At 35.3% G+C, this 25,440-nt stretch overlaps 2 protein-coding genes across 3 annotated transcripts in view; both read right to left on the bottom strand.

Annotated features, from left to right (window-relative positions):
• LOC142337785 (signal recognition particle receptor subunit alpha-like) overlaps positions 1 to 25,440 on the bottom strand; it is a 237,563-nt gene that overhangs the window by 154,223 nt on the left and 57,900 nt on the right. The window lies entirely within an intron of this gene.
• LOC142348114 (peptidylglycine alpha-hydroxylating monooxygenase-like) lies at positions 1,191 to 3,159 on the bottom strand. 2 transcript variants are annotated; one of them, XM_075399295.1, is made up of 2 exons: positions 2,976 to 3,159; positions 1,191 to 2,523 (listed from the first exon to the last, which is right to left on the bottom strand). In XM_075399295.1, the coding sequence occupies exon 2, from the start codon at positions 2,519 to 2,521 to the stop codon at positions 1,403 to 1,405; it is 1,119 nt and encodes a 372-aa protein (XP_075255410.1). In that variant the 5' UTR covers positions 2,522 to 2,523; positions 2,976 to 3,159; the 3' UTR covers positions 1,191 to 1,402. The 2 variants fall into 2 exon arrangements, with proteins under 2 accessions (XP_075255410.1, XP_075255399.1); XM_075399284.1 differs by having other exon boundaries at positions 2,981 to 3,159.

The following is a 25,440-nucleotide window of genomic DNA, read 5'->3' as shown; positions in this document are numbered from 1 at the left end:
AATATCTAACAAGTTCCTCCCCTGATGACGTTGAAAATCGCTATCATGGAAAAAATTTTCATGGACTTAGCACAGCAGAAAACACACTTTCTTATTTTTATAGATAGTTGTTATAGGAATTTAGTAGTACAGCTTCTTTATAAAAAAATTTTCTCTAAGTGACCAAATAAGTTGAACATTTCTCTATTTTTTTCCTTCTTCAAGAGCTTTGTCACTACACCATTTTCGTGATTTCTTTTCTTTTTTGACGGTTACAATGCTCATCACATTCCATGGACGTATCAAAATGTTCTGAGGTTTTGGAATATCGTCGATTGGTGCTGTGAAAACTCTCACTGACTGTTCTAATGAACAGCACAATAGAATTCGAGAGTTTAAATTGAGCAGGTTTTTTTTATCAATTGTTCGCGTTTGACAGAGTGTAAGCATGTTCCCGAGAACCTCATTCCTAGCCTAGAAATTTATTTTTAGCAATCATTACATATAATTTTTATCGGTTGCTCTTAGTTGAAGTAAGTAGGGGAAATTTACTAGAAATGAGAAGAGAGATTTATTCAGGCGAGGAATTGAAGTTTATTAAGCAGAGGCTAGCTTACAACACTGATTAATTACTGACTAAAAATACACAAACATAGATAGTAGAAAAGACATTAAACTCTATTGAAAGACATTAAGATCAATATCTTTCTGTAACTTTTCAGCTAAGATTCAACTAAACGAGAGTTCAGATATCACCAGAAAACTGGATTTTAAGGAGATTCACTTCAAAAACCTTATTTTCAGATTAAGCTCACAGTTTCTAATTTAAACTTTTTGTTTAACTATGCGATGTCTTTAATTGATAAAAGTCGATAGCTAATGAGGAAAAGACCATCATAATTTTAGATCGGAAGTAAATGACCGCGAAAATAAACCCCATTTCAAATTTGAATTAGGTCGCGATAATTTGTTCGGTTGTGAAGGCTTCATATCAAGTCCCACTGGCCTTAGCCCGCGAGGCATGGCCAAATGCGCTAAATGCGCAGCTCTTCAATAGTCAAGTGGGGTTTATTTCCGTAGGGGTTTATTTCCGTGTGGGTTTATTTCCTATCTAAAACTAAGAGGTTTTTTTCCGAAACCGGAGCTCTCCAACTTCATAAACAAGGGAGGACACAGTTTCTACCTCCTCAATCACGAAACTGTTGAAACGATCAAGTAAGAAAATTTAATTCAATATAATTGAGACTGTTTATAAAATGGAAGTAAACACACTGCCTTTTGGTCAGAGAACGAAAATTCAGAATCTATTCTGATTGCCTTTTCTAGCAGTTTGTCTTTTTGGTCATTAACAAACATACAGAATAAATCCATATAATATTGACGACTAAGCTTTAGCAGCGTTAAAATTGGCCCCAGTCAACTCTTACAACTGCAGCGAGTATTTCTGGACCCAGTCTGGTACCGGTCCTAAAAGGTCTGCATTGTCCTCCCAAGCATCTTTGACCTCCACGGGTTGGCAAGCTGGAATATACTCCACCTCGTCTCCCCCCTCCCCCATTGGTATTGTGTAGTACATCACGTAATATACACACATTTCGTCATTAGCTCCTTCGCCAAAAAATATCACATCGTCTGTAGGGTTTGAGTACACACATCGAACAGCGAGAATATCAGTTGGACGAAGTGATAGTTCGTTATGAGTATAGTAAAAGTTTTGCTCTTTTTGGGGACTGATTCCTCCGATTAGAGACCACTGCTTTTCTTTGCTATCCTGGTCCCCTTTGCTCATTTTTGGAATTTTATCATAAGTATAGTTTCGAACTCTGAATGCGCTCATGAAAGTGCCGTAATTATGCGCGTGAACATGAAATGCAAACATTACTAGGGTATGGGAGCGTGGCATTTCATAGTCTGGACAAATGTAGTCAACTTTGTCTTCTCCCAGTTTAGTCATTGCGTTCGGCATTACATATCCAGGCGCTCCCGAGATCAGAATTCCTCCCAGAAGTTTAGTTGGCGTTATCTGGTACGCCACTTCGAACCCGGAGTAGTCTTTAAGGTTGGGGTCATTTTCGAAGGGTTCCACATGCGCATAGTGAACCTGCAATACGATGTACTTATACGGGGTTCCTTTGCCCACTTTGAAGGCAACGTCATCTGGAAGTTGGAAGTGGCCGGAACCCATCGCAGCCTGGAAAAGGAGAGTTTCCCTGTAATCGTTATCGCAATGTTCTCCTAACATGAAATCTCCGTTCTCAATCGTCATAGAACATGAATAGACACCATTCGTGAATTGAGCTGGTCTTTCACATCCGTAGATCAGGAGATGGTGGGCAGATCCATTCGAGTCATGTGGGTTGAACCCTGTTACGTAATACGAAAAGTCATCGTGTAGTTTTAATGCTGTGCAAACGTATTCATCATCTTCTTGAGGTCGGTACCCGTTTACAAAAATTTTACCACGATAAGTCTCAGCAGTTTCTGCAACAATAATGTTCACCAAACTGGCAAGAAGGAAAATGATGACGTAATTCCTGGGCATTCCTAAATGATTGCAAATAATTACATGACTAGTTGTAACTGTTTCCGTTGAAGTATAGAAACACCTTGTCAAGATGCAAGAACCAACTTAAAGAACTGATCAAAATTGTTTGCTTTTGCCTAATATGCAATAATGATAGCTTTTTGGAAAAAAAAATAGACAGGGATTAGAAAAAACGATTTTAGTTATAGACTGAAGGAGCTCAAAACTGGGGAGCTCAAAACTGATGAGCTCAAGAGCTGTTGAATTTTATAAATGTATGCCCTTAAATGCCTCTATGTGCCAAATCTATAGGCAGCAAATTTATAGAAAACCGGAGTCTTTTCAAAAGAATTATGCACATTTTGAGTCATATACCAGAAAATTTAAGACAAACTCAAGGCATTTAAGAAAAAGAAAATTTAAAGAAAACTTAAGGCAGTGAAAATTGTTTGAAGCCACAAAAAAATTTTACCTTACTCGAAATGTTAATTGAGGTAAGATTGGAGAATATAGCTGGATAATATAGCAGCGTTTCAATTATATTACTATAAAATTCAATGAAAAAAGTAATCTTGGTGAAATTGAAGCATAAGATTGATTAAAGATTCGCTAGTAAAGGTTCAAAACTCCAAAACAAGTTTCATTTGTGAACTTAATAATTAATGGCCAATTTTAATGCTTTAGCTCACAAACAAAACAATTATTCTTTTTTAAGATCACCTAAAACATGAAAAAGTAAAGCTGACGCTTGTAATGAAAAGATTTTTAAAACATAAATTGAACTTAATTGAAGCGAGTTACGAAAGTACAAATTGAAGTAAAGAAAGTTCATAACACAAAAATTGATTCATCTTGAATTAAATACGACAAGTGCATAGCATTTTTTCCTTTTTCCGGTCAAAGTTCTATTTATGATTAAAGAAAACTTGTTTTATATCTTTTTCGTTTTTTCTCTAAAATTAAATTCTCCGCAGCAGTTTTTTGTATCTACTTTCAAGATGCGAGAAAAATTAATCAATGTTTGAGGTGAATTTCTTGTTCATGCATTTTGCGAAAATAGAAACTTATATTGCTAGAATATGACCTGTATGAAAAGACGAGCTGGATTCAATAAGAATTTCCTGAAACATAAATTAATAAGGATTGAAATACGATTAAGATAGCAACAGTTCTGTAACAGTTTCTGTAACAGTTCCCGAAAAGTTCGTCTGAAAAGATCTCAAATAGATTTTGATCAGAATCACTTCAGAAAAACAAAAAGACCCTTGTAACAATGTACGTTGAGCAGGGAGCACAATTTTATAGACCCCAATGGAAATAGGTTCGATGAGTACACTAGACAACGAAAACTGAGATTATTTTGAGGTGTAAAAGGAGTTCTTTATCGCCATCAAAGAACAAGGAGGGCCTGTGATGTGATTTTGCATAAAATATCTCTGATTCGTAAAATACTGACTCTACAAACTTTTTGAACCTGAAAAATTAAAGTAACATTACGGATTTCAAATGCGTCCCACTAAACGCCGAAAACTTTTGGAGTATCAATCAAGTGTCAAGCTGTTGGAACAGGGAGTAAAATTTTGATTTTGTTTTCTTCATTTTAAAAAAAAGCGGCAGCCTAATTTTTTCCTCTTTTCCGAACATAAACAATTATTTGTAATATCAGGTGAGTTTTTTTGGTTACATCTTTTGCTTAAAGTTATGTGGTTTTTGAGACAATATTTTCCAAAAATTCCTATTTATTAGGTCTTTTATTATCTCAAATCAAGGCATGACATCAAGACTAAATCAAGATTGTGTTGAGTAAAACGAAATTACGCCAAAAAGTGCAAGATAAAACTAATTGTAAAAAAGGGAGACGCAGCAGACAAAAAAATTTGCAAAGAAAATCACTTTATCCGTATCAATTCGTTTAAAGCTAGAAAAATTTTTTAACTCATTAGAATCCTCGGCAAATTGTTTACTGTATAACCTTGACTAATGCCAGTGTTTCTTTTGACCCTCTTTTGCCTTTTTAAACATTTTAACACCAGGATTTTGTCGCTATCCAGGTTTTTCAACAAAAGAGCTCAATAAATTAGCTGCGTGCGCAATATCTGGTCTACTTGTTAATGTCAAATAGTTCAAACATCCCACTATACCCCTATAATCAGATGAATGCATTTCTCTATGCTCATTGCTGCCTATTTCTGATTAATCTAACTTTGACAGTTTCAGGCTAGCATCTAATGGTGCTTCCAGTGTCTTTGATTAGCTCATGTTAAACTTCTCTAGCAATTTATCAACATAAGGTTCTTGACTAAGCATTATTTCGTTTTCTGTTTGTTCAATTTTTATATTTAAGAGCCAACTAAGATCTCCGTAACTACTAATGTGAAAACTCTTACTAACTTTACTCCTAAACTTTTCTACCCAAAGACACACTATTCCCTCTATACCATATTCACCTTTCTTTAGAAAGAGACAATCATCTTTAGTAGCCGCTGTAAAACCTAATTGGCTCAGAAAACTTTTGGTTGTTAAGTATCATTTTCTACCGGACTGTTTTATTGCATATAAAATTTTGCTTGTCAAAATTTTCGAACCCTTCGGACTGTTGCATGGAGATTTCTTCTTCAATGTCACAATTAAAGTGTGTTGTCCTAATATCCATTTGTTTCAACTCAGTGTTTTTAATTACTGCGTAGCTTATCCGTACTCGAATTGCTGAGAAGCGTGTTGTTGGCGAGTATGTTTCGTCGTATTCTCGGCCGGGAACTTGGCTGAACCCTCCAGCTACGAATCTCGCCTTATAACTTGTTTTTTCCACTCTAGAACCAAATTTTAGAACGAAGTGCCAGTGACTACCAATGGGTTTTGTTTCGGTTGTTCTCTACCAATTCACAATTTTAGTTTCCACTAATGACTTGTATTCTATTTTCATGGCTCGGTACCAGATTTTATCCATAACTGCTTCATCAATAGACTTAGGTAGTAATTCTTCGCTCGCAATTTCACCAAGAAAAGCTACCGGGTTTGAATCACTATCAATTTCTGACTGATGCTTGTTGACTATCTTCTCCTTTTTTTCGTTAACTTCAATAAACATTTCGTTATCGTTGAAAGTTGCAGTCCGAGATTTTCTAACCATGAAGATTCCTTTTGTCAATTGGAACACCTACAAGATAAATCTTACTATTTTCTGAAGACCCCAAAATAATCACTTTTGAAAAGTTCTATCAATCATGCCTCGGAAACTTTTTTCAACATGAACGAAAGCTGAACAACCAAACATTTTGATAGATTCTTAGTTAGGTTTCTTCTTGTACATTGCCTCAAAAAGTGTCTTCTGAATACTTGAAGTGAAAAAAAGTTATTATTTTCACATGCAATATTAAGTGCATATGGCCAATACTCTTTTTCTAAACCTGCCTGCTCTAAAATACAACCAGCCATTGGGGTGATTGCCCCCCAAATTCTTCTCAACTTTTCCGTTTTCTTGTGGTGCGTACGATGCCGAGAACTCCAGTCTGACAACTTTTTGTCTACATAATTGTTTTATGTCAGTTGAAACATATACCTCTGCCCCAACACAAACTGAGGTTCGTGTTTGTCCTTTATCTGCAAAGAACTGTTCAACTTTTTCAATGGCCTCATCCCTCGACCTCAAAAAATAAAGTTTTTGATACCTGCTAAAACTATCCACAAACCCTATTGCGTACCGGTGTCCATCGACCGCTTCCGTTGAGATGGGACCCAAAATGCCGGAATGGACACATTCTAAGACACCACTTGCTCTTTTTCCTGAGTTTTTTTGGTACCGGAAGTTTCTTTGTTTTAAATAACTGACATGTTTCACGATTTGTTAAATCTTGTTTGCTTAGTTTTAGTCCTACTACGTGATCTTTTAGTTTGTAAATGTCCTCAACATTATAATGGCCCAAACGCTTATGCCATACACTAAGGGGATCTCTGTTTGTTAAATTGCAGTGCTATGAGGTTTCCTCGTAACCAATGTTCTTCCAGACAAACAGGCTAACTCTTTCCGAAACAAAGACAAAAACTGTTTCTTTCGTAGTTCGTACCTCTAAAGTCCTACCAAAGAAGATCTCACTGCATGTTGCTCTAATTTTGACACTCATACCAGGTTCTTTGTATTGTTGGGAACAAGCAACGCATTACTTAATGTTGTTTTTCGCTCTGAACCACTGGAATCCAAAATTTTGATTTCAACTGTTCCTTTCACACTAATTAAAATTTACTGCTGTTTGCCTTAGTGATGGTACCAGAATACTCTTTGTCCATATCTATGAATAAATTTTCATCTTTAATCATATTCATCTTTAATCATATGAAAATTTGATAGAAGGAAAAGAACTCTTTTTCGTCTTCTAAATTTTGCTACTGAATTGAATTTTGCGAACCTCTCTGAGTGGTTCTCCTATCTTGACTTTCATCTTTTTTCTCAGGTTTTTGATGCTTTCTAAAAAATTTTGGCTATATGTCCGTGCTCACCACACTTGAAACATTTCATTGGGTAAGATTTAGTTTGTTCAAGAAATGTTTTTGAGCCCACAAATTTTTGCGATATGTTCCGTTTTCTGGCAGTCGAAATATTTCTTTTCATCGTTGAAGAATACGATCTCTGTATTCGTTTTAACATTCTCATTATCAAAGTTTAGCAATTTTCGTTTAATTATCTCTAAAGTTTTCTCGTTTTTGCTGTACTTCACAAGTGTTTTTCACTGATCCCTTCATTCACTACTGTAAAGTTGTTTTGCATATAATCTGCTCTGGTGAGATAATCTACTGAACTCTCCCTTGAAGTCTTTTTACGCTCGTTAATTGAGCTATCAGATTGTGTAGTAGAGGTTCCTGGAAATTTTTGAAGCGTTTACACAATACATCCCAAGCTCTAGTGCCATCACCTTTATGTGGTCTAAGAAAAAAAATCAATGTTTTGTCTAAAGCCTGAACTAAATCGTACCACAAAGTTTTTTCTTCTCTTCTAGTTCCCCCTTTTCTATAGCTAGCCTGCGTTGCTCCTCTGAAGACTGATTTCTAACAGCTTTTACATAATCTAGATAGGTGGCTTCTCCATTAAGCACTTTGCCAAGTTTTGCAAGGAGTGCATACAAACCTCAAACTGTTCAGCAAAACACAAGAAATCATCCTCACGCCCGCTGAATACCAATCTTTTCAAGCTCATTGTTAAGACTGCTGTACTTTATTTAAGTCTCTGTCCGACTCAAAGTAACTCTTAACACTAATTGTTCCCTACTGAACCAAAGACTTATGCTGCCCCAACAATTCTGTACACTGTTTTTCTAAGCTCTAGGTAAATATTCTTTCGTCAAAAGTGTGGGGCTGTGAATAATTTTTGTTCAGACTTAGATCAAAATTCTTTTCTTTTCTACAGCGTTTTTGAATCTGTTGCCTGTTGGTGGCTTTGTTGTAGGACAACTAAGCGGTGAATTGTTATGTATGTGCATCAAAAAATGCTCTATTGCACCAAATAGCACGTGTTGTAATATGTTAGCACTTGTTAGAGAAACAGAAAAATACTAATCAAAAAGAGTCTGATCGACTAAGTTAACCTAGAGGTTGGTGTTCTGTTCGAGTTTTGTAGTATTCTTGACAAAAAAGATAGCAGAAGATTGACATTGAACAAGGGTTTTTCTGCCATGATTAAGCACAATGAGGACATGAACATCCTCCTAGGATAATGTGCTCGAACCCTAATCCTAGTGCTATTTACGAAGTTTTTTACCAACAACTTAAGTGTCTTTCGACCAAACTTGTACCTTAAAGAAGCACAGCACAAACATTTGAAAATGAAACAGTTATTACAGCTGAGTTGTTATCAGCTATAATAAGCAATCCTTGTTCCCCGACAGTTTTGTTATACAATTGCACCTCCGCGCTCCTTACTGATCCCCCAGAGCAGCTCCACTCACTCTTGATTCCTTAAGCAGTATCCGCTGTTTAGCTTCACAAACTTAGCACTCCAATATTGAAGTCCCCCAACCAGGTACACAAGCTCTTGACCCCACAGATGAAGTCCCTCAACCAGCTACCCAAGCTGCTCACTTCACAAATGAAGTCCCCCAACTATTTACTTAAGCTTCCAACTCCACTATTGAAGTCCCCCAACCAGCTACACAATCTTCCAACTCCACAACTGAAGTTCCCCAATCAGCTACATAAGCTTCTTACTCTTGCCTCTTCTGGTCTCATTTGGCCATTTCTTGACTACAAGGTTTGTCTCCCCGCGACCTCTCTCTCCTCCTCCCCTAGTGATTTCAGTGGTTTCAGCGACCCTCTAATGTAGCAAATAGGCGCAGCAACAATGTTATTTTTTTCAAGATGGGGTTTGATTACTTAACTTAGAAAAACTCTGTGCCCGTAGCCTGTCGGCGAATGGGAACGCAGCGACAAATCTTGTAATCGAATATTTAAACTGAAATTATGGTTGACAACTGTGGCAATTGACACAAAAATCATCCCCCAAATAGTACCCCAAAATACCGCACTTTTACATTCATGATGATTACATTTAATTTATAAGTTCCATGACTTCCGATTTTACTGACCATTTACTCTGATAATTTACTTCTTCAAAAATTCAAGGTTCAATACTTCACACATAACAATATAAAAGGTTGGGGACAAAGATGGTATAAACACCACGTGTTAGTTTTACTCGTTTCATAAATTACCAAGATGTGAATCAGCACGTGGATGAGGTACGTATACTTTTCTTACTTTAAACAATTAACATTATACTTCCAATTTATATATATATATATATAAATTTATGAATAGATTTTTATATATATATATATATATATATATATATATATATATATTTATATATATGGACTCATACAACGCTTAGAACATCTTTACTAAGCAAGCTTTCGATACGCAAGAAAAGGTTCTCCTAAAAACAAGCATATTTCAGGACCTTGCTCAATGCGATGTAAAATGAATTGTCGAGCACTCAGACAGCGGTCGCATTCTATTTCATAGAAAATCTTAATTTTTGAGGCTGTGCGTTCTTTTTTGTCTTTATATACAAGAAGCTGGTTATAAATCTCCAAGAAGTCACAACAAAAATCAATACAAAGGGGTCTGAGTACTCTGCTTTTCTACAAAAGTTGGAACAATTGTTGTCAAACCAGTTGTTTTAGAAAAAAATTGTTTACCTACATTATCATATGCAAGAAATTTTCTTGTTAAATAACATAGCTATAAACCGAGTTTTTCGACAATAAATAACCAAAACCAAAGTTGAAATACATCTTGTTGTGTTAATAATTTGTATAAAGCTTTCTTTATTTTGAAAATATATCGGAGTAAAATAGAAATGATTAGAGGACAAACTTGCTGGCCTCTTTGCTATATATATTTTACAAAAAGCTTTTTTCAAAAGATGAATTTGGAAAATAAACAATATTGAAAAGCAGCTAAAAAAAGAAAGTGTATGAATAGATAAGATTTTAAATTTTGCGAAGAGCATAGTCTTCGCAAAAAAAGGAAACGCAAAATAAAAAAAAATGGGGTTTCCCAATTTACTCTCTATAAACATGCATATCAAGAAAAACTAATTGCAGGCTCTTTTCCAATTTTATTCCCCAAACCTTTTAAAACTAATCTGTTTACGCCTCAAAATTTTCATTTTTTGTTCTTTGTCGATACTAGATCAATTTTAGGATTATTAACAGTAGGTGCAGGCGTCAGAGGTAATTTAAGGGCATTTTCTAACTCTTTAATTTTAGAAATCATTTTGATAAAACTCTTCTGGGATAAGAGAGATGTCGAAATGAGAATAACACGTATAATTCAATTGTAGCTTACATTTTTTCTTACATACGCGTTTATCTTAAAGTTACTCTGCATTGTTATATTGTAATAACCGTTTGTCTTTAATTTTATATGTGAGTATATGAAATGAAAATATTATGCTATTACTTTTAAAAGTAAGGGACGGTAATCAATATGTGGACAATAGGAGAAAAAAATCTATTTGAATATATGGCAACTTTCCAATAGCATAGACAACAATGCGGCAAAAGGAATAATTTGGTCAAAATTTTGGTTAACTTAACAACATTTGTTCATTCTCGTCCAATTAGCTTTCGATTTATCTTCCAAGCCCATACTTTGATTGAGCAAAAATTAATTTCTGTATTTGTTATGGCAAGGAGCAAAAAAATTGAGTGAATTATTTTGATTATTGAAAGAACATTTTTACTCATATCAATTTGTTTACGTTTCGTGTGTAGCAGGCTTAGATAAGGGATGTAGATACTAGATTTCCCCATGTCACTTGACAAAAAATATAGCAGAAAATTGAAATTGAACAAGGGTTTTTCTGCCGCGATTAAGCACGATGAGGAAATGAACATCCTCCTAGGATAATGTACTCGAACCTTAATACTAGTGCTATTTAAGAGATTTTTTACCAATAACTTATGTGTCTTTCGACCAAAATTGTACCTTACAGAAGCACAACACAAATATTTGAAAATGAAACAGTTATTAAAGCTGAGCTGTTGTCAGCTATAATAAGCAATCCTTGTTCCCCGACAGTTTTGTTATACAATTGCACCTCCGCGCTCCTTACTGATCCCCCAGAGCAGCTCCACTCACTCTTGATTCCGCAAGCAGTATCCGCTGTTTAGCTACACAAATTAGCACTCCAATATTGAAGTCCCCCAACCAGGTACACAAGCTCTTGACTCCACAGATGAAGTCCCCCAACCAGCTACCCAAGCTGCTCACTTCACAAATGAAGTCCCCCAACTAGTTACTTAAGCTTCCAACTCCACTATTGAAGTCACCCAACCAGCTACACAAGCTTCCAACTCCACAACTGAAGTTCCCATATCAGCTACATAAGCTTCTTACTATTGCCTCTTCTGGTCTCACTTGGCCATTTCTTGACTACAAGGTTTGTCTCCCCGCGACCTCTCTCTCTCTTCCTCCCCTAGTGATTTCAGTGATTTCAGCGACCCTCTAATGTAGCAAATAGGCGCAGCAACAATGTTAATTTTTTCAAGATGGGTTTTGATTACTTAACTTAGAAAAACTCTGGGCCGTAGCCTGTCGGCTAATGGGAACGCAGAGACAAATCTTGTAATCAAATAGTTAAACTGAAATTACGGTTGAAAACTGTGGCAATTGGCACAAAAATTATCCCCGATATAGTACCCCAAAATACCGCACTTTTACATTCAAGATGATAACATTTAATTTATAAGTTCCATGACTTCCGATTTTACTGAGCATTTACTCTGATAATTTACATCTTCAAAAAATCAAGGTTCAATAATTCACACATAACAATATAAAGAGTTGGGGACAAATATGGTATAAACAGCACGTGTTAGTTTCACTCGTTTCATAAATTATCAAGATGTGAATCAGCACGTGGATGAGGTACGTATACTTTTCTTACTTAAAACAATTAACATTATATTTCCAATATATATATATATATATATATATATGAATGTAAATATATATATTTATATATATATATATATATATATATATATATATGAATAGTTTTTATTTATATATATGGACTCATACAACGCTCAGAACATCTTTACTATGCAAGCTTTCGACACGCAAGAAAAGGTTCTCCTAAAAACAAGCATATTTCAGGACCTTGCTCAATGCGATGTAAAATGAATTGTCGAGCACTCAGGCAGCGGTCGCATTCTATTTCATAGAAAATCTTAATTTTTGAGGCTGTGCGTTCTTTTTTTGTCTTTATAAACAAGAAGCTGGTTATAAATCTCAAAGAAATCACAACAAAAATCAATACAAAGGGGTCTCAGTACTCTGCTTTTCTACAAAAGTTGAAAGAGTTGTTGTCAAACCAGTTGTTTTAGAAAAAAAAATGTTTACCTACATTATCATATGCAAGAAATTTTTTTGTTAATTAAAATAGCTATTAACCGAGTATTTTGAGAATAAATAACCAAACAAAGTTGAAACACATCTTGTTTTGTTAATGAGTTTGTATAAAGTTTTCTTTATTTTGAAAACATATCGGAGTAAAATAGAAATGATAAGAGGACAAACTTGCTGGCCTCTTTGCTACATATGTTTTACAAGAAGTTCTTTTGAAAAGATGGTTTTGGAAAATAAACAATTTTAAAAAGCAGCTAAAAATAACAGAAAGTGTAAGAATAGATAAGATTTTAAATGTTGCAAAGAGCAGAGTCTCTGCAAAAAAAAGGAAACGCAAAATAAAAAAAAATGGGATTTCCCAATTAACTCTCTATAAACATACATATCCAAAAAAACTAACTGCAGGCTCTTTTCCCATTTTATTCCCTAAACTTTTTAAAACTAATCTGTTTACACCTCAAAATTTTCATTTTTTGCTCTTTGTCGAAACTAGATCAATTTCAGGATTATTAACAGTAGGTGCAGGCGTCAGAGGTAAATTAAGGGCATTTTCTATCCTTTTTATTTTAGAAATCATTTTGATAAATCTCTTCTGGGACAAGAAAGATATCGAAATTAGAATAACACGTAAAATTCAATTGTAGCTTTCGTTTTTCTTACATACGCGTTTATCTTAAAGTTAGTCTGCATTGTTATATTGTAATAACCATTTGTCTTTAATTTTACATGTGAGTACATGAAATGCAAATATTATGCTATTACTTTTATAAGTAAGGGACGGTAATCAATATGTGGGCAATAGGAGAAAAAATTCTATTTGAAAATATGGCAACTTTCCAATAGCATAGACAACAATGCGGCAAAAAGAATAATTTGCTCAAAATTTTGGTTAAATTAACAACATTTATTCATTCTCGTCCAATTAGCTTTTTTTATCTTCCAAGCCCATGCTTTGATTGAGCAAAAACTATTTTTTGTATTTGTTACGGCAAGGAGCAACAAAATTGAGTGAATTATTTTGATTATTGAAAGAACATTTTTACTCATATCATTTTGTTTACGTTTCGCGTGTAGCAGGCTTAGATAAGGGATGTATATACTAGATTTCCACATGTCACTTTATTTTATATTTTTGCGTTGGTCATGGATCTTCAGAGATTGACAATAAAATCGTCCTTCAAAAATCTAGGCGGAAAGACAAAACTGAAACATCTGAGGTGGAAAAAACACTAAACTATTTTATCTTCCAATCTATTTTTATCCGAAAAGACATTTATTCATCTACAAACTTCATATATTCTGAAAGAAGAACTAAAAGGTAAAATTTTACCGAAGAGTTCGGAGGACACTTGGGTACCTTGTAATCATTTTGGGACGTTTTGTTTTGATTTTCTATGAAGCGGATTTCACCAACGAGAAGAACTAATCAACATCCAGTAAAATATCTGGCACGATATCAATTTTGAAAAAGGTGGTCATATAGCAAAAAAAAGCAGAAAATCTTTTTAGACATGAAGAATACATAAATCCCAGGTTTAAGTTTATGTTTAGGTATTCTGAATGGCAGGCTAACGCTTCTATCGATCAGCTCCTTGGTGTTGTCAATTTCAATCATATCATATTGAGGGGGTCGAACTGTTCAGACTACCAGTTGTTATGGAGTCTTGTTTCGAAACAGTCCAATGATGGGTTTGACACCAATTCATCTTATAGTTGATTCCACTCCTTTGATGCCTTCACTAAAAATCGGATCTGCCGCATTTCAGTTCTTTACTTCTTCGAAAGGATTTTGCATCGGTTCGCCTTTATATCTCTACAGTTTGTTCAAAATAGGCCAATTGTCACCTTTGCGTTGTAATTCTCTGTCAGTATCTTGAAAATCTGTATCTTACTGCTTCACTTCCTAAGATAGTTTAACGTTGGCAACCTGAGTAAATTGACTCTCTATTATTAGTTCTTCCTTCTGATCTCTCCCAACATGCGGGTTGCCCGAAGTTGTACATTCTCTATTACATTTACTTGTTCCTTCAGTATTGAACACCAGACTTGGTTTTCATATTCAATGTGCAGTCAAACAAGTGCTCTGCATTGATGTTCGGTACTGTCGTCATTTGGAAGGTTTCTTTGATCATCGCAAGGATGGACTTCGCTTTCTTTTTTTTGATGTTATATGAGGGTCGAAGATTAGCTTTTGGCCTATGTTTACCGAAAACTTTCTCTGATTCGACTACAGCTGGTTCTCCATCACTGTCCAAAAAGTAGACCCGTTCTTTTTGACTGCTCTCTGTTGATAAAATAAGCCTAACACATTTTCGCGATTTTAAAGGTAGTAGAATTTGACTCGATCAAATCAAGATATTGATTCATTTTCTTTGAGTAGTTCCTGAATGCATCATCTGCGAAAAAGTATATGGTTAACTTCGTTCTATCTGACATTGATTTTATATGCATGACGAAAATTATGCCCGAAAACTTCGGAGTTCCACTCTGGACTGTTTGCTCGCGTTGTTTGGGAAATTTGTTATCCAACCCATTGTTTTGTCCTTTATTCTGTACTGTTCTAACATTCCGAGTAGAAGATCATACAGCATTTTATCAAAGGCTTAATTAACATTCCTATAAACCAAGTGTTTTTGAAAATAGTAGCAAAACCCAGCTGAAACGCATCTTGTTGTGTCAATGGATTTGTATGAAGTTTTCATTTTTTTGAAAACTTGTCGAAAAAAAAAGAAATGATTAGAGAACAAACTTGCTGGCCAATTTGATATACATCTTTTGCAAAACTTTTATATAAAACGATAGTTTCTGGAAAATAAACAATTCTACAAAGTAGCTAAAAAAGAAGAAAATGTAAGAATAGGTTAGATTTCAAATTTGATACAAGCAGAATCTCCGCAAACACAAGAAACGCAAAATAAAACCAAATGAGATTTCCCAAGTTACCAGCTATAAGAATAAACATCAAAAATATCAACTGGAAGCCTTTTCCAATTTTGGATCCCCCAAATGTTTAAAAACCAATCTGCTTGCACCCCAAAACATTTATTTTCGGCTCTTTGTTGATACTAGATAGATTTTAGTTTTATTAACAGTATGATGCAGGCGTCAGAGGTAAATTAAAAGAATTTTTGCTCCCTTTTATTTTAGAACTCATTTTGATAAAACTGTTCATGGACAAGAGAGATATCCAAATGATGATAACACGTAAAATTCATTTGCAGCTTACATTTTTTCTTACATACGCGTTTATCTTCAAACCTTGCGGCATCGTTATATTGCAATAGCCAATTACGTTTAATTTTATTTGCGAGTATTTGAAATGCAAACAATATGCTATTACTTTTATTATTAATGGACGGTGATCAACATAAGAAGGCAAAAAAAAGATGTTTTTGGCTTATTTCGCAACCTTACAATAGCAGAGACAACAATGGCCAAAGGGATTTTTTTCATAAAACTCCTTTTAATTTAAGAACATTTAATATTTCTGTTAAAAAAACGTAAGTTTTACCTCTCCATGACATTTTTTTTATATCTTCTTTCTTTTCAGAATGGACTGAAGAAAAATCAACCGTCTATAAAAACAAGAGAACAAGAACACATGGGACGACATAAAAAGTTAAAATAAGCCCGACTAATCTTGCAGATCGTCTTTTTTGTTCATTTATCATTTTAATTATTTTTTTCCGCCCCCGTTCTGAGTGAGCAAATAGTAATTTCTAAATTTGGCCGTGAAAAGAATAATTAAAGTCGAGGAAAATATTTTGAACATCGAAAGAACATTTCTTCTCATATCACTTTATTTACATTTCGTTTGTAGCAGGCTTAGATAAGGGTCTTAGGTATTAAATTTCCACTTGTATCGTTTTTTTTAATTTGCCGTTGGTCATTGCTCTTCAGAGATTGACAATAAAATTGTCCTTCAAAAGACTTCGAGAAAGGAGAAAACTGAAAAATGTGAGGTGGCAAAAATAATAAAATTTTTGTTCTCCCCAGCTGTTCTTTACCCGAAAATATTTTTATTCATCTGCAAACTTTATATATTCTGCATGAGGAAATAAGAAGTGAAATTTTACCGAAGAGTGCAAAGGAGTTTTGGGTAGTTCATCGTCATTTTGGGACGTTTTGTTTTAATTTTCCTTGAAGCTGATTTCACCAACGGGAAGAACTAATTAACATCCAATAAAGTATGTGGCACAATATCAATTTTCAAAAAAGGCGCTATTTAGCAAAGAAAAGGAAAACATATCTATTAAGACCAGAAAAAACATAAATCCTAAGTTTATGTTTTTGTTTAGGTATTCTGATTGGCAGGCTCACGTTTTTCACGATCAGCTCTTTTTAGTGTTGTCCATTTCAATCGTATCATATTGACGGGGTCAAACTGTTCAGAGGCCCAGTGTTCATCGAGTCTTGCATTAAAAAACTCTACTCATGGGCTTTACACCACTTCATCTGAAAGTTGATTCCCATCGTTTGGTGCCTTTAGTGTAAATCAGTTCTGCCGCATTTCAGTTGTTGGGTTCTTGGTGAGGATTTTGCACTAGTCCTCCCTATAATTCTACAACTTGTTCCAAATAAGCCAGTTGTCAACTTTGCCATAAATTCCTCCTTAAGTATATTTTGAATCTGTATAGTTTGCATATTCAAGGGCAGTCAAACAAGTGCTATGTAATGATGCTGTGTTTTGTTTTCATTTGGAGGGTTTCCACAATCACCGCAAGGATGGAGTCTGCTTTCTTTACCTGTGATGTTATATGAGGGCCAAAAATTGACTTTTGATCTATGCTTACACCGAAGTCTTTCGCTGGTTCCACTAAAGCTATTTCATCACCTTTGTCCAAAATTTAGAGCCGTTGTGTTTGACTGCTCTTTGTTAATCAGCTAAGTATAACAAATTTTTGTGTGTTGAAAAGTAGTAGACTATTGTTGGACCAAATCGAAAGATTGTTCAGATCTTCTTGTGTTAGCATCTGTTCACCTTCTCCAGTGACTGATTCTAATAATTAGGCATCATCTGGGAAAAATTAAAGGGTTTATTCGTGCTGTCAGGCGTATAGTTTATGTAAATGATAAAAAATATATGCCCCAAAACTGACCCTTGCGGAGTTCTACTCCGGACTGTTTGCCAGTCGCAGTGGGTATCATTTAACGCAACCCGTTTTTACCGTTGAATGAGAAATTTTTTAATCCAAACCATTGTTTTGCCCATTATTTCATACTGTTCTAGCTCTCCGAGTAATTTTTTGTGAGGCATTTTATAAAAACTTTCTTAAAGTCAAGGTTTATAATTTCTGATTCGTATCCATTGTCAACTGCGTCGGTCAACTCATCCATGGCCTTAATTCATTTTAAGGCAGTCGATCTTCCGGTCATGAACACAGATTGCACTGGGCTTAATATATTGTATTACATTTTATTATCATAGATATTACAGGATGCGCCTCCGGATGAATTTTTCCATGATTTTAGAGGAAAAAGATATTAAGATCAAAGTTTATCACTAATAAGGGTCTTGTTAACACCCCTTCTGTATATAAGACTAAGTTAGTTCTTCTCCTAGCTATGGGAAGATCTCCGATGCCCCACGACGAGCTAAATCTTCTTTTAGAAACAGCATAGTCACGGCGTCACGGTTCTAATTTTAAAAAATACTATTGGAGATATATTTTCCGGTTCAGATATATATTTTCCGCATTTTTAGGAAACAAGGTTTTCGAACTCTTCCAGGCAAGGGATTGCCTCCCGTGTTCTTGTTCTCTGGTTAACATAACTCCAAAATACTTTTGGCTCCTATTTCGCACAAGTAGAGATGTTGTCTTCAGTTGAAAACGTTTTTGAGTTGCCTTGCGCACTTTGTTCCGTTACAAAATGCGTACTTTTTTACAAAATCCTTGTACACTTCTTCACTGCTCAACATAATAATTGTTCTCCAGGCCTCATTTTTACCTTTGGGATTCCCAAGGTTTCACCATCCATTCCGATCCTGGTTTCTTTACTTCTCTTCGACATTAGTATTGGAATGTTCTCCACACTTATACTGTTTACTACAGTCTTGAACATTTCCCAGCACTCCTGAGGACCTCTTGCTTGTGAAGTTACAAATTTTCTAGCAGTGTGACATTGCATTTCATGGAAATTAACATTCCAGAAATTTTCCTGTATATCACACCAGACCGTGGTCTTTATTATTCGGTAGTCGCTCTTGCCCAGTGAGGCACAATATTCAAATAAATTCTATTTTATCTTAAACTTGAACCAAAAAGTTTTTTTGGGCAAATGACATGGTTGTACTTCAGGTATGATTAGCACAAAATTTGTTCAAAATCTAATTTTGAAGCGATAACTCTTTTTTGAATACTCTAAAACTGTTGTCTTTCAACAGAAAACATTGAGTATATTGAACTGTCTACTTTCAACTGTTTGAACTCTGACTCTTCGTCAGTTGTCTATTTGACTGCTCTTTGTTAATCAGCTAACTATAACAAATTTTTGTGATTAACTGTAACAAACGATTAACTGTAACAAATTAACTGTAAATTACTGTAACAATCGTAGTAGACTATTGTTGGACCAGATCGAAAGATTGTTCAGATCTTCTTGTGTTAGTATCTGTTCGCCTTCTCCAGTGACTGATTCTAATAATTTAGCATTATCTGGGAAAATTAAAGGTTTTTTTGTGCTGTCAGGCATTTAGTTTATGTAAATGATAAAAATATATGCCCCAAATCTGACCCTTGAGGAGTTCTACTCCGGACTGTTTGCCAGTCGCAGTAGGTACCATTTAACGCAACCCGTTGTTCCCGTTGAATGAGAAATTTTTTAATCCAAACCATTGTTTTGCCCATTATTTTATACTGTTCTAGCTCTCCGAGTAATTTATTGTGAGTCATTTTATAAAAGCTTTCTTAACGTCAAGGTTTATAATTTCTGCTTCGTATCCATTTTCAATTGCTTCGGTCGAATCATCCATGGCCTTAATTTACTTTGAAGCCATCGACCCTCCGGTCATGAACACAGATTGCACTGGGTTTAATATATTGTATTACATAATATTATCATAGATATTACAGGATGCGCCGCCGGATGAACTTTTCCATCATTTTAGAGGAAAAAGATATTAAGACCAAAGGTTATCATTAATATGGGTTAATATTAATAATCATTGTAAACTTCTTCACTGCTCTACATAATGATTGTTCTCCAGGCCTCATTTTTACCTTTAAGATTCCCGAGGTTTCACCATTCATTCCGATCCTGGTTTCTTTACTTCTCTTCGACATTAGTATTGGAATGTTCCCCACAATTATACGGCTTACTGCAGTCTTGAACATTTCCCAGCACTACTGAGGATCTCCTGCTTACGAAGGTATAATTTTTCTAGCAGTGTGACATTGCGTTTCATGGAAATCACCATTCCAGAAATTTTCCTGTATATCACACCAGAGCGTGGTCTTTATTATTCGGTGGTCGCTCTTGCCCAGTGAGGCAGATATTCAAACAATTTCTATTTTACTTTATACTTGAACCAAATATTCTTTTTGGGCGATTGACATGGTTGTACTTCAACTATGACTAGCACAAAAATTGTTCAAAATCTAATTTTGAAGCAATAACTATTTTTTGAATACTCTAAAACTGTTGTCTTTCATATGAAAATATTGAATGTATTGAACCGTCTATTTTCCACTGTTTGAACTCTGACTCTTCGTCGGTTGATAGATTTATTTTTCACTAAAAAAGGAAAATGACGTTACTGATCAAAGTTTCTAAATTTCTTGTTTAACCCGTAAAGAAATGTTCCTTTGCTCTTTACGCTCGATCAATCCGACACCGTGAACTTACTTAAAAAAAATTTGGATGTTCTACAACGAAATTCGCACTGAAAAAACGTGACACAACTTTCCTTGAAAATTTTTCCTCTTCGAGAAAAACTATTTCTGCATGGGTTTTTGTTTTATTGCCTATTTCAAAAAAATGCCAATTTAGGTTGAAACTGCTGAAGGGCTACCATTGAGTAGTTTTTTTTTCTTCAGTCTCTTTTTTTGAAGTCCGATGCGGACACCTTCTGTTTATCTGATGTGAGGATTAACTTGATATGATCAAGTAATCAGGCTTCTCGTCACTTCGAGCAAGCCATTCGAGTTGCCAGCTCATTTTTTTAGTGCTTAAAAACTGTTTTATTGCTAATTTTTGCTGATTCCTAATAACCGTTTACGTAATTATACAGGAGAGCATTCTTTGTATCCAACAAATTAGCCACTCGAGTGACCAAAAACTTTTATCGTTTAACATGTATTCATTGCACTTCTGTAAATGAGTTCGAATCGGCAACCACATATCTTCATCTCGTTTTCTTTGACTTCTTTTTCTTCCGTCACGAATGACCTTTTACATGTTTCCCATGATCGCTCTCGCTAAATGCAAGCAAAAAATTGACATGTGTTTTTCTATCGCAAATACTAAGTCGGCTGCTTTTGCGATCATTTGTGAAAGTGGACAGACTACTACTTATTTTGTAATTTCAAAAATGCCAGCAAACATATCAACTTGAGAATTCCTTTCACAATATTGAAGAAGTTTCAATCATATTTCAACTGCAACTGGGGTTTTTTTTAACTTTTTAAAGATTTTCAATTCTAAATTTTTCAACAATAAAATGATCTCATGAAGTTTGATTTTTGAGACTTTGAAGTTTTTTAATGTCGGGTTTTCATTTTTGAAGTTTTCGATAGAAAAATCACCTTGTGGTTGAAGACTGAATGAAAGGACTCATTCAGCATGTTTGTTTTATCCCTATTCAACCCACTGATCCTACTGTCAAAATTCATTGACTTCGGCAACCCTTTCTCATTGTTCAGATTCTTCAGTTGTTGGAATATACAATCAGTATTTCTTGACGACATGAGCATTTCTTGATATTCTTTTCAATCCATCTCACATGCTTATGTTTCGACTGTTTGGTTTCTCTTTCTTTGGTCGCTTCTCGGACTCAAGTCTCTTCATTAGGTTTTAAGTGCTTGTTTTGATACAGGATGAGAGAATTTGTTGACGACGCGTGCGACGTGGAACCCATACTTCGATGATGCTTTCGAAAGTTTGATAGAGTTCTTCACTCATTTGTTCGATGTTCGTATGTAAGCAAGAGCGTTAAACCAATTTTTGTCCTAATGTACGCGACTATGAGTCTTCTTTCCTGTCACTCATCGCGGAAGCCCCAATATCATCGGTTCTGTGCAAATTAATTATTGAAGTTCCACTATCACTGTTTAAATAAATAATGGTACCATTTTTATGCTATTGGGAGAAGTTTTGTTTGATTTTTTTCTCTTAAAGTTATAGAAAGTTCTCTGCTAAGTGCATATGCAAAAGGATTTCTTCATATATAGCAATTTGTCGTACAATAGCATGTTGCGCCTACTTACGTTTGCATTGATTAGGTAAATAGAGAAACTTCTAGCTAACCAAAATTAGAGCCCTAACCAGGCTTTGGGTTTCTCTAGATAAATTTTTAACATGTTGTAAGGAAACTAAGGGTGGACTCGTAAACTAAGGCTTATAGTGCTCAATAGTCATTATACGTTCACTACAAAAAATTCAGGAACGAGTCGCATTGTGGATTCTCGATTCAGGGGACAATTATAAATTCCAACTCAAACTACTAGAGCTGCTGCCCCCTTTCCATATGAGCTGTTCGATGTTCTTTTGATTTCCATCATTAAAGGGGAATACATCATTAAAACCACAACATCAAGAAAATTAAATAGTTTTATGGTTGAGCCAATGAGGCTATGGCGTGCGTTTTTGGGCTTAGTGTTCTCGTAAAGGTAAAAATTTTTTTACCTTTGATGTGTCTTGTTCACGTTCTCACAATTGGATCTCTCAGAATAACACCGAATTGAAGACCGGAGAATTTGTCACACTACAGGACAGGTTTGCTACGCGATTCACAGCACTGTCGACGTTCCGGGTCCACTGATCTCTTCCAGATACTCTACAAAGAAGTAAAACTCAGATAATTAGTGTTAAACGTCTTTTCTCAATGCGAAAGCGCAAACGAACATGGTATGAAGATCAGCTACACTATCGATTCAATTTTTGTGGAGACCAAGAAAACAAGATCAAAAGCGAGAAAGAAGTAAATGTGGCAGCGAATGATCAAAGAAGTTTGGAATCAAGGATTAACTACCTGCATTTAATTTGGTCCCATTATTTGCATGTGTCTACTTCTTGGTGCTTTTTTTGCTGGTAACATCCTGAGGTTTCTTTGCTTTGAAGCGGCCAACAGCAATTAAATCTCTAAGAAACCTGTCCCCTGAGATATTTTTCTTGGCTGGTAGCTTTTAAAAGATTTTTTGCTTTGAAGCAGCCATGAAGAAACTACTTCTCATTTCATACTTTCCCCGTACTCCAATCTCTCCGATCAACATATTCTGTCATTTAAAATACAACCCCAAATAGTGCAATCCACCTAAATTATGAAAAACCGAGCGGCCAAGTGTCACACCTGCAACAAAAACGTTAAGAAAGGTCAAATTGAATGCTTGTTCTGCTCAAAGGCAATGCACTGAATTTTTTTCAAACAAAAAAATTGATGATGTCTTAACGACTGCAAAGATAAACGCGCAGAAGAACTGAACGAGAGAAAAAACCTGAGTCATGAAGAAAATGAAAAAGATTTGAGCGAAATAAAAACGCATCTGAAAACTTTGAAATAAGGCATTGGAAAATCAAATAACTTGATCGAAGGAGTTCATGGTGAACTAAAACGAATGATAGAGACCCAACAGAAAAACTATAGCGCAGTTGTCGAGAAAAAAAACGGCAGGATCAGTCACAACTAGCCATCATAAATTGACTGCAGAGAACCTTAGCATCAGAATTGGGGGCATTCCGGAAAACTCATTAAAATCTCCCGATGCACGAATGCACTCTGACATTGAATCGATTGAAGACGTCCTAGAGTTTCTGAATATCAAAAAACAAAACGTCTAGCAAAAATACACCGGTTTTAAAAAGACCAGTCAGAAAAAGAACGCCCCTTAACGGTTGTCATCCCTATGAAAAACGATGTCCGCAAAGATCAAAAGAGCTCAGCTGTTGACAAATTACGACAAAAAGTACCCATCAGACCTAAACTCTCGCAGGAAGATGCAAATAAAGAAAATAAGTGCCTCCGAAGATAATGATTGCTTACAAAGATTTTAGGCAAAAAAACTAACCCCAACAAATACTCTAACTAGTAATGACTACACATACTGCGCCTTGATGATACGTGGTTAAACGAAGACGTTCCAAACAATGCTCTGTTTCTAACAGACTACATCATATACCAAAAGGACTGCTTATGCGACAAATCAACAACCAAACATGTTGGAGTGCCATTTGCTCTCAACAAGGGTGTCGATCATGAAATAGTGTCTTTCAGCAGTGCTTTTTCCGATGTTTTGGCAGTAAATTTACTCACAGGACAAAAACCCATAGTCATCTGCTGCGCTTACCACCCACCTTCCGGAAGTCCCTACCTCTTGAAAAATCAAAAGTTTGATATTATTATAACGAAACTCAGCAATGATAGCAAATGCGAACCATGTGGATGCAAAATGATATCAGAGTACCCAAAATCTTTCAAAAACTGACTGGAACACAATGTGGTCACCCAATTTCTATGAACCTGAAAAAGTTGACCTTTTATCAGAATCAACTTTTACAAACATCATTACGCAGAAGCTGAACGCTGTATTGACTGATAACTCAGAGCAGATACCTAAATCAACAAATTGAAAACCTTATGCATTCGAAAAGTCACAAAACACCGCCCATGATTGCAAATTGCTTGCCAAACGTCTCATTTAACAAAAAAAACTGCAAATCAAAAAATGGAAACAGAAAAAACTAAATCTAAGCGGAACACACAAACTTAAACGTCTAGAACGAGAAATCGAAAATTCAACAAAAAATGACATTGCAAAATATGAAGCGGAGGTGTTTCAAACCAGACAGTTCAGTAACATCCAAAATTATTTATCCAGCAATCAAAAATACTCGAATCTGCCTCCGATAGTATACCTCGGCAATACGAGAGGCGATTCCCACAGAGAAAAGGCTGAACTATTCCACCGTTTCTTCAAAAGTGATTACAGTAAAAAGAAACCAAGGCAGCTCAATTCCCAACATTTTAAAAACCTTAATTTCTCCTTAATTTTAAACTCCTCAACTCTAAACACCTTTGAAATTGCAGATGTTGAATAAGAAGGAGTACTGGAAAGTCTGAAGTTAAACAAAGAATCTGGACCAGATAAAATGTGAAATACCATTTTGAAACAACGCTCAAAATTACTTGACAGGTTACTAAAACTAGTATTCTAGACAGTACTAAACATGGTTGTTTACCCGAAGTACTGAAAAATTGGTCAAATCTCACCAATCTTCGAAAAAGGTAATAAAGCCGACATCAAGTGTTGCCTACCCATTAGTCTTCTTTGTTGCATCTTTGAAGTATTCGAAGGACTTATCTTCAATGCCCTCTGTGGGCATTGCAAAGTAGGTTTGCATCAAAATGTGTTTGGAAGTAGAAAAAAGAGATCTGCGATAATTCAATTTTGTTTTGCTGTCTTCTATCTACAATAAGTACGACGATGAGACGGATCACAAAATCGCAATCTTGTATCTGGACGTCGACAATGTTTACGACAATTTTCCCCATCAAAGCTTTATAGTGAAGCTAAAAAATAGAGAAGCTTAAATTGATGATACTTTTGCATTCATACCTTGAAAACATGCAACGGTACATAAAGTTAAATAATGAATGCTCTGAATACCCCAGATGTCACAAGTGGTGTGCCTCAAGGGTACATCCTCGGAGCCCTGCTGTTCTTGACTTTCATTATTGATCTCCTCATCATGAAACTCGAAATAAAAAACTACGGCTTTGCAGACGACTTCAAAGTGATTAAGTGAATGCACAGAACCAAATGGAATAAAAAGCTGGAACCCCCACATCAAAAAATGGTGCAAGGAAAATCAAATGG

This window comes from Convolutriloba macropyga, chromosome 1, assembly GCF_964194025.1.
Source record: "Convolutriloba macropyga chromosome 1, txConMacr16.3, whole genome shotgun sequence".
NCBI classification, from domain to species: Eukaryota; Metazoa; Xenacoelomorpha; order Acoela; family Convolutidae; genus Convolutriloba; species Convolutriloba macropyga.
The sequence above is the reverse complement of the archived record's forward strand: the minus strand, read 5'-3'. Positions and strand labels throughout refer to the sequence as shown.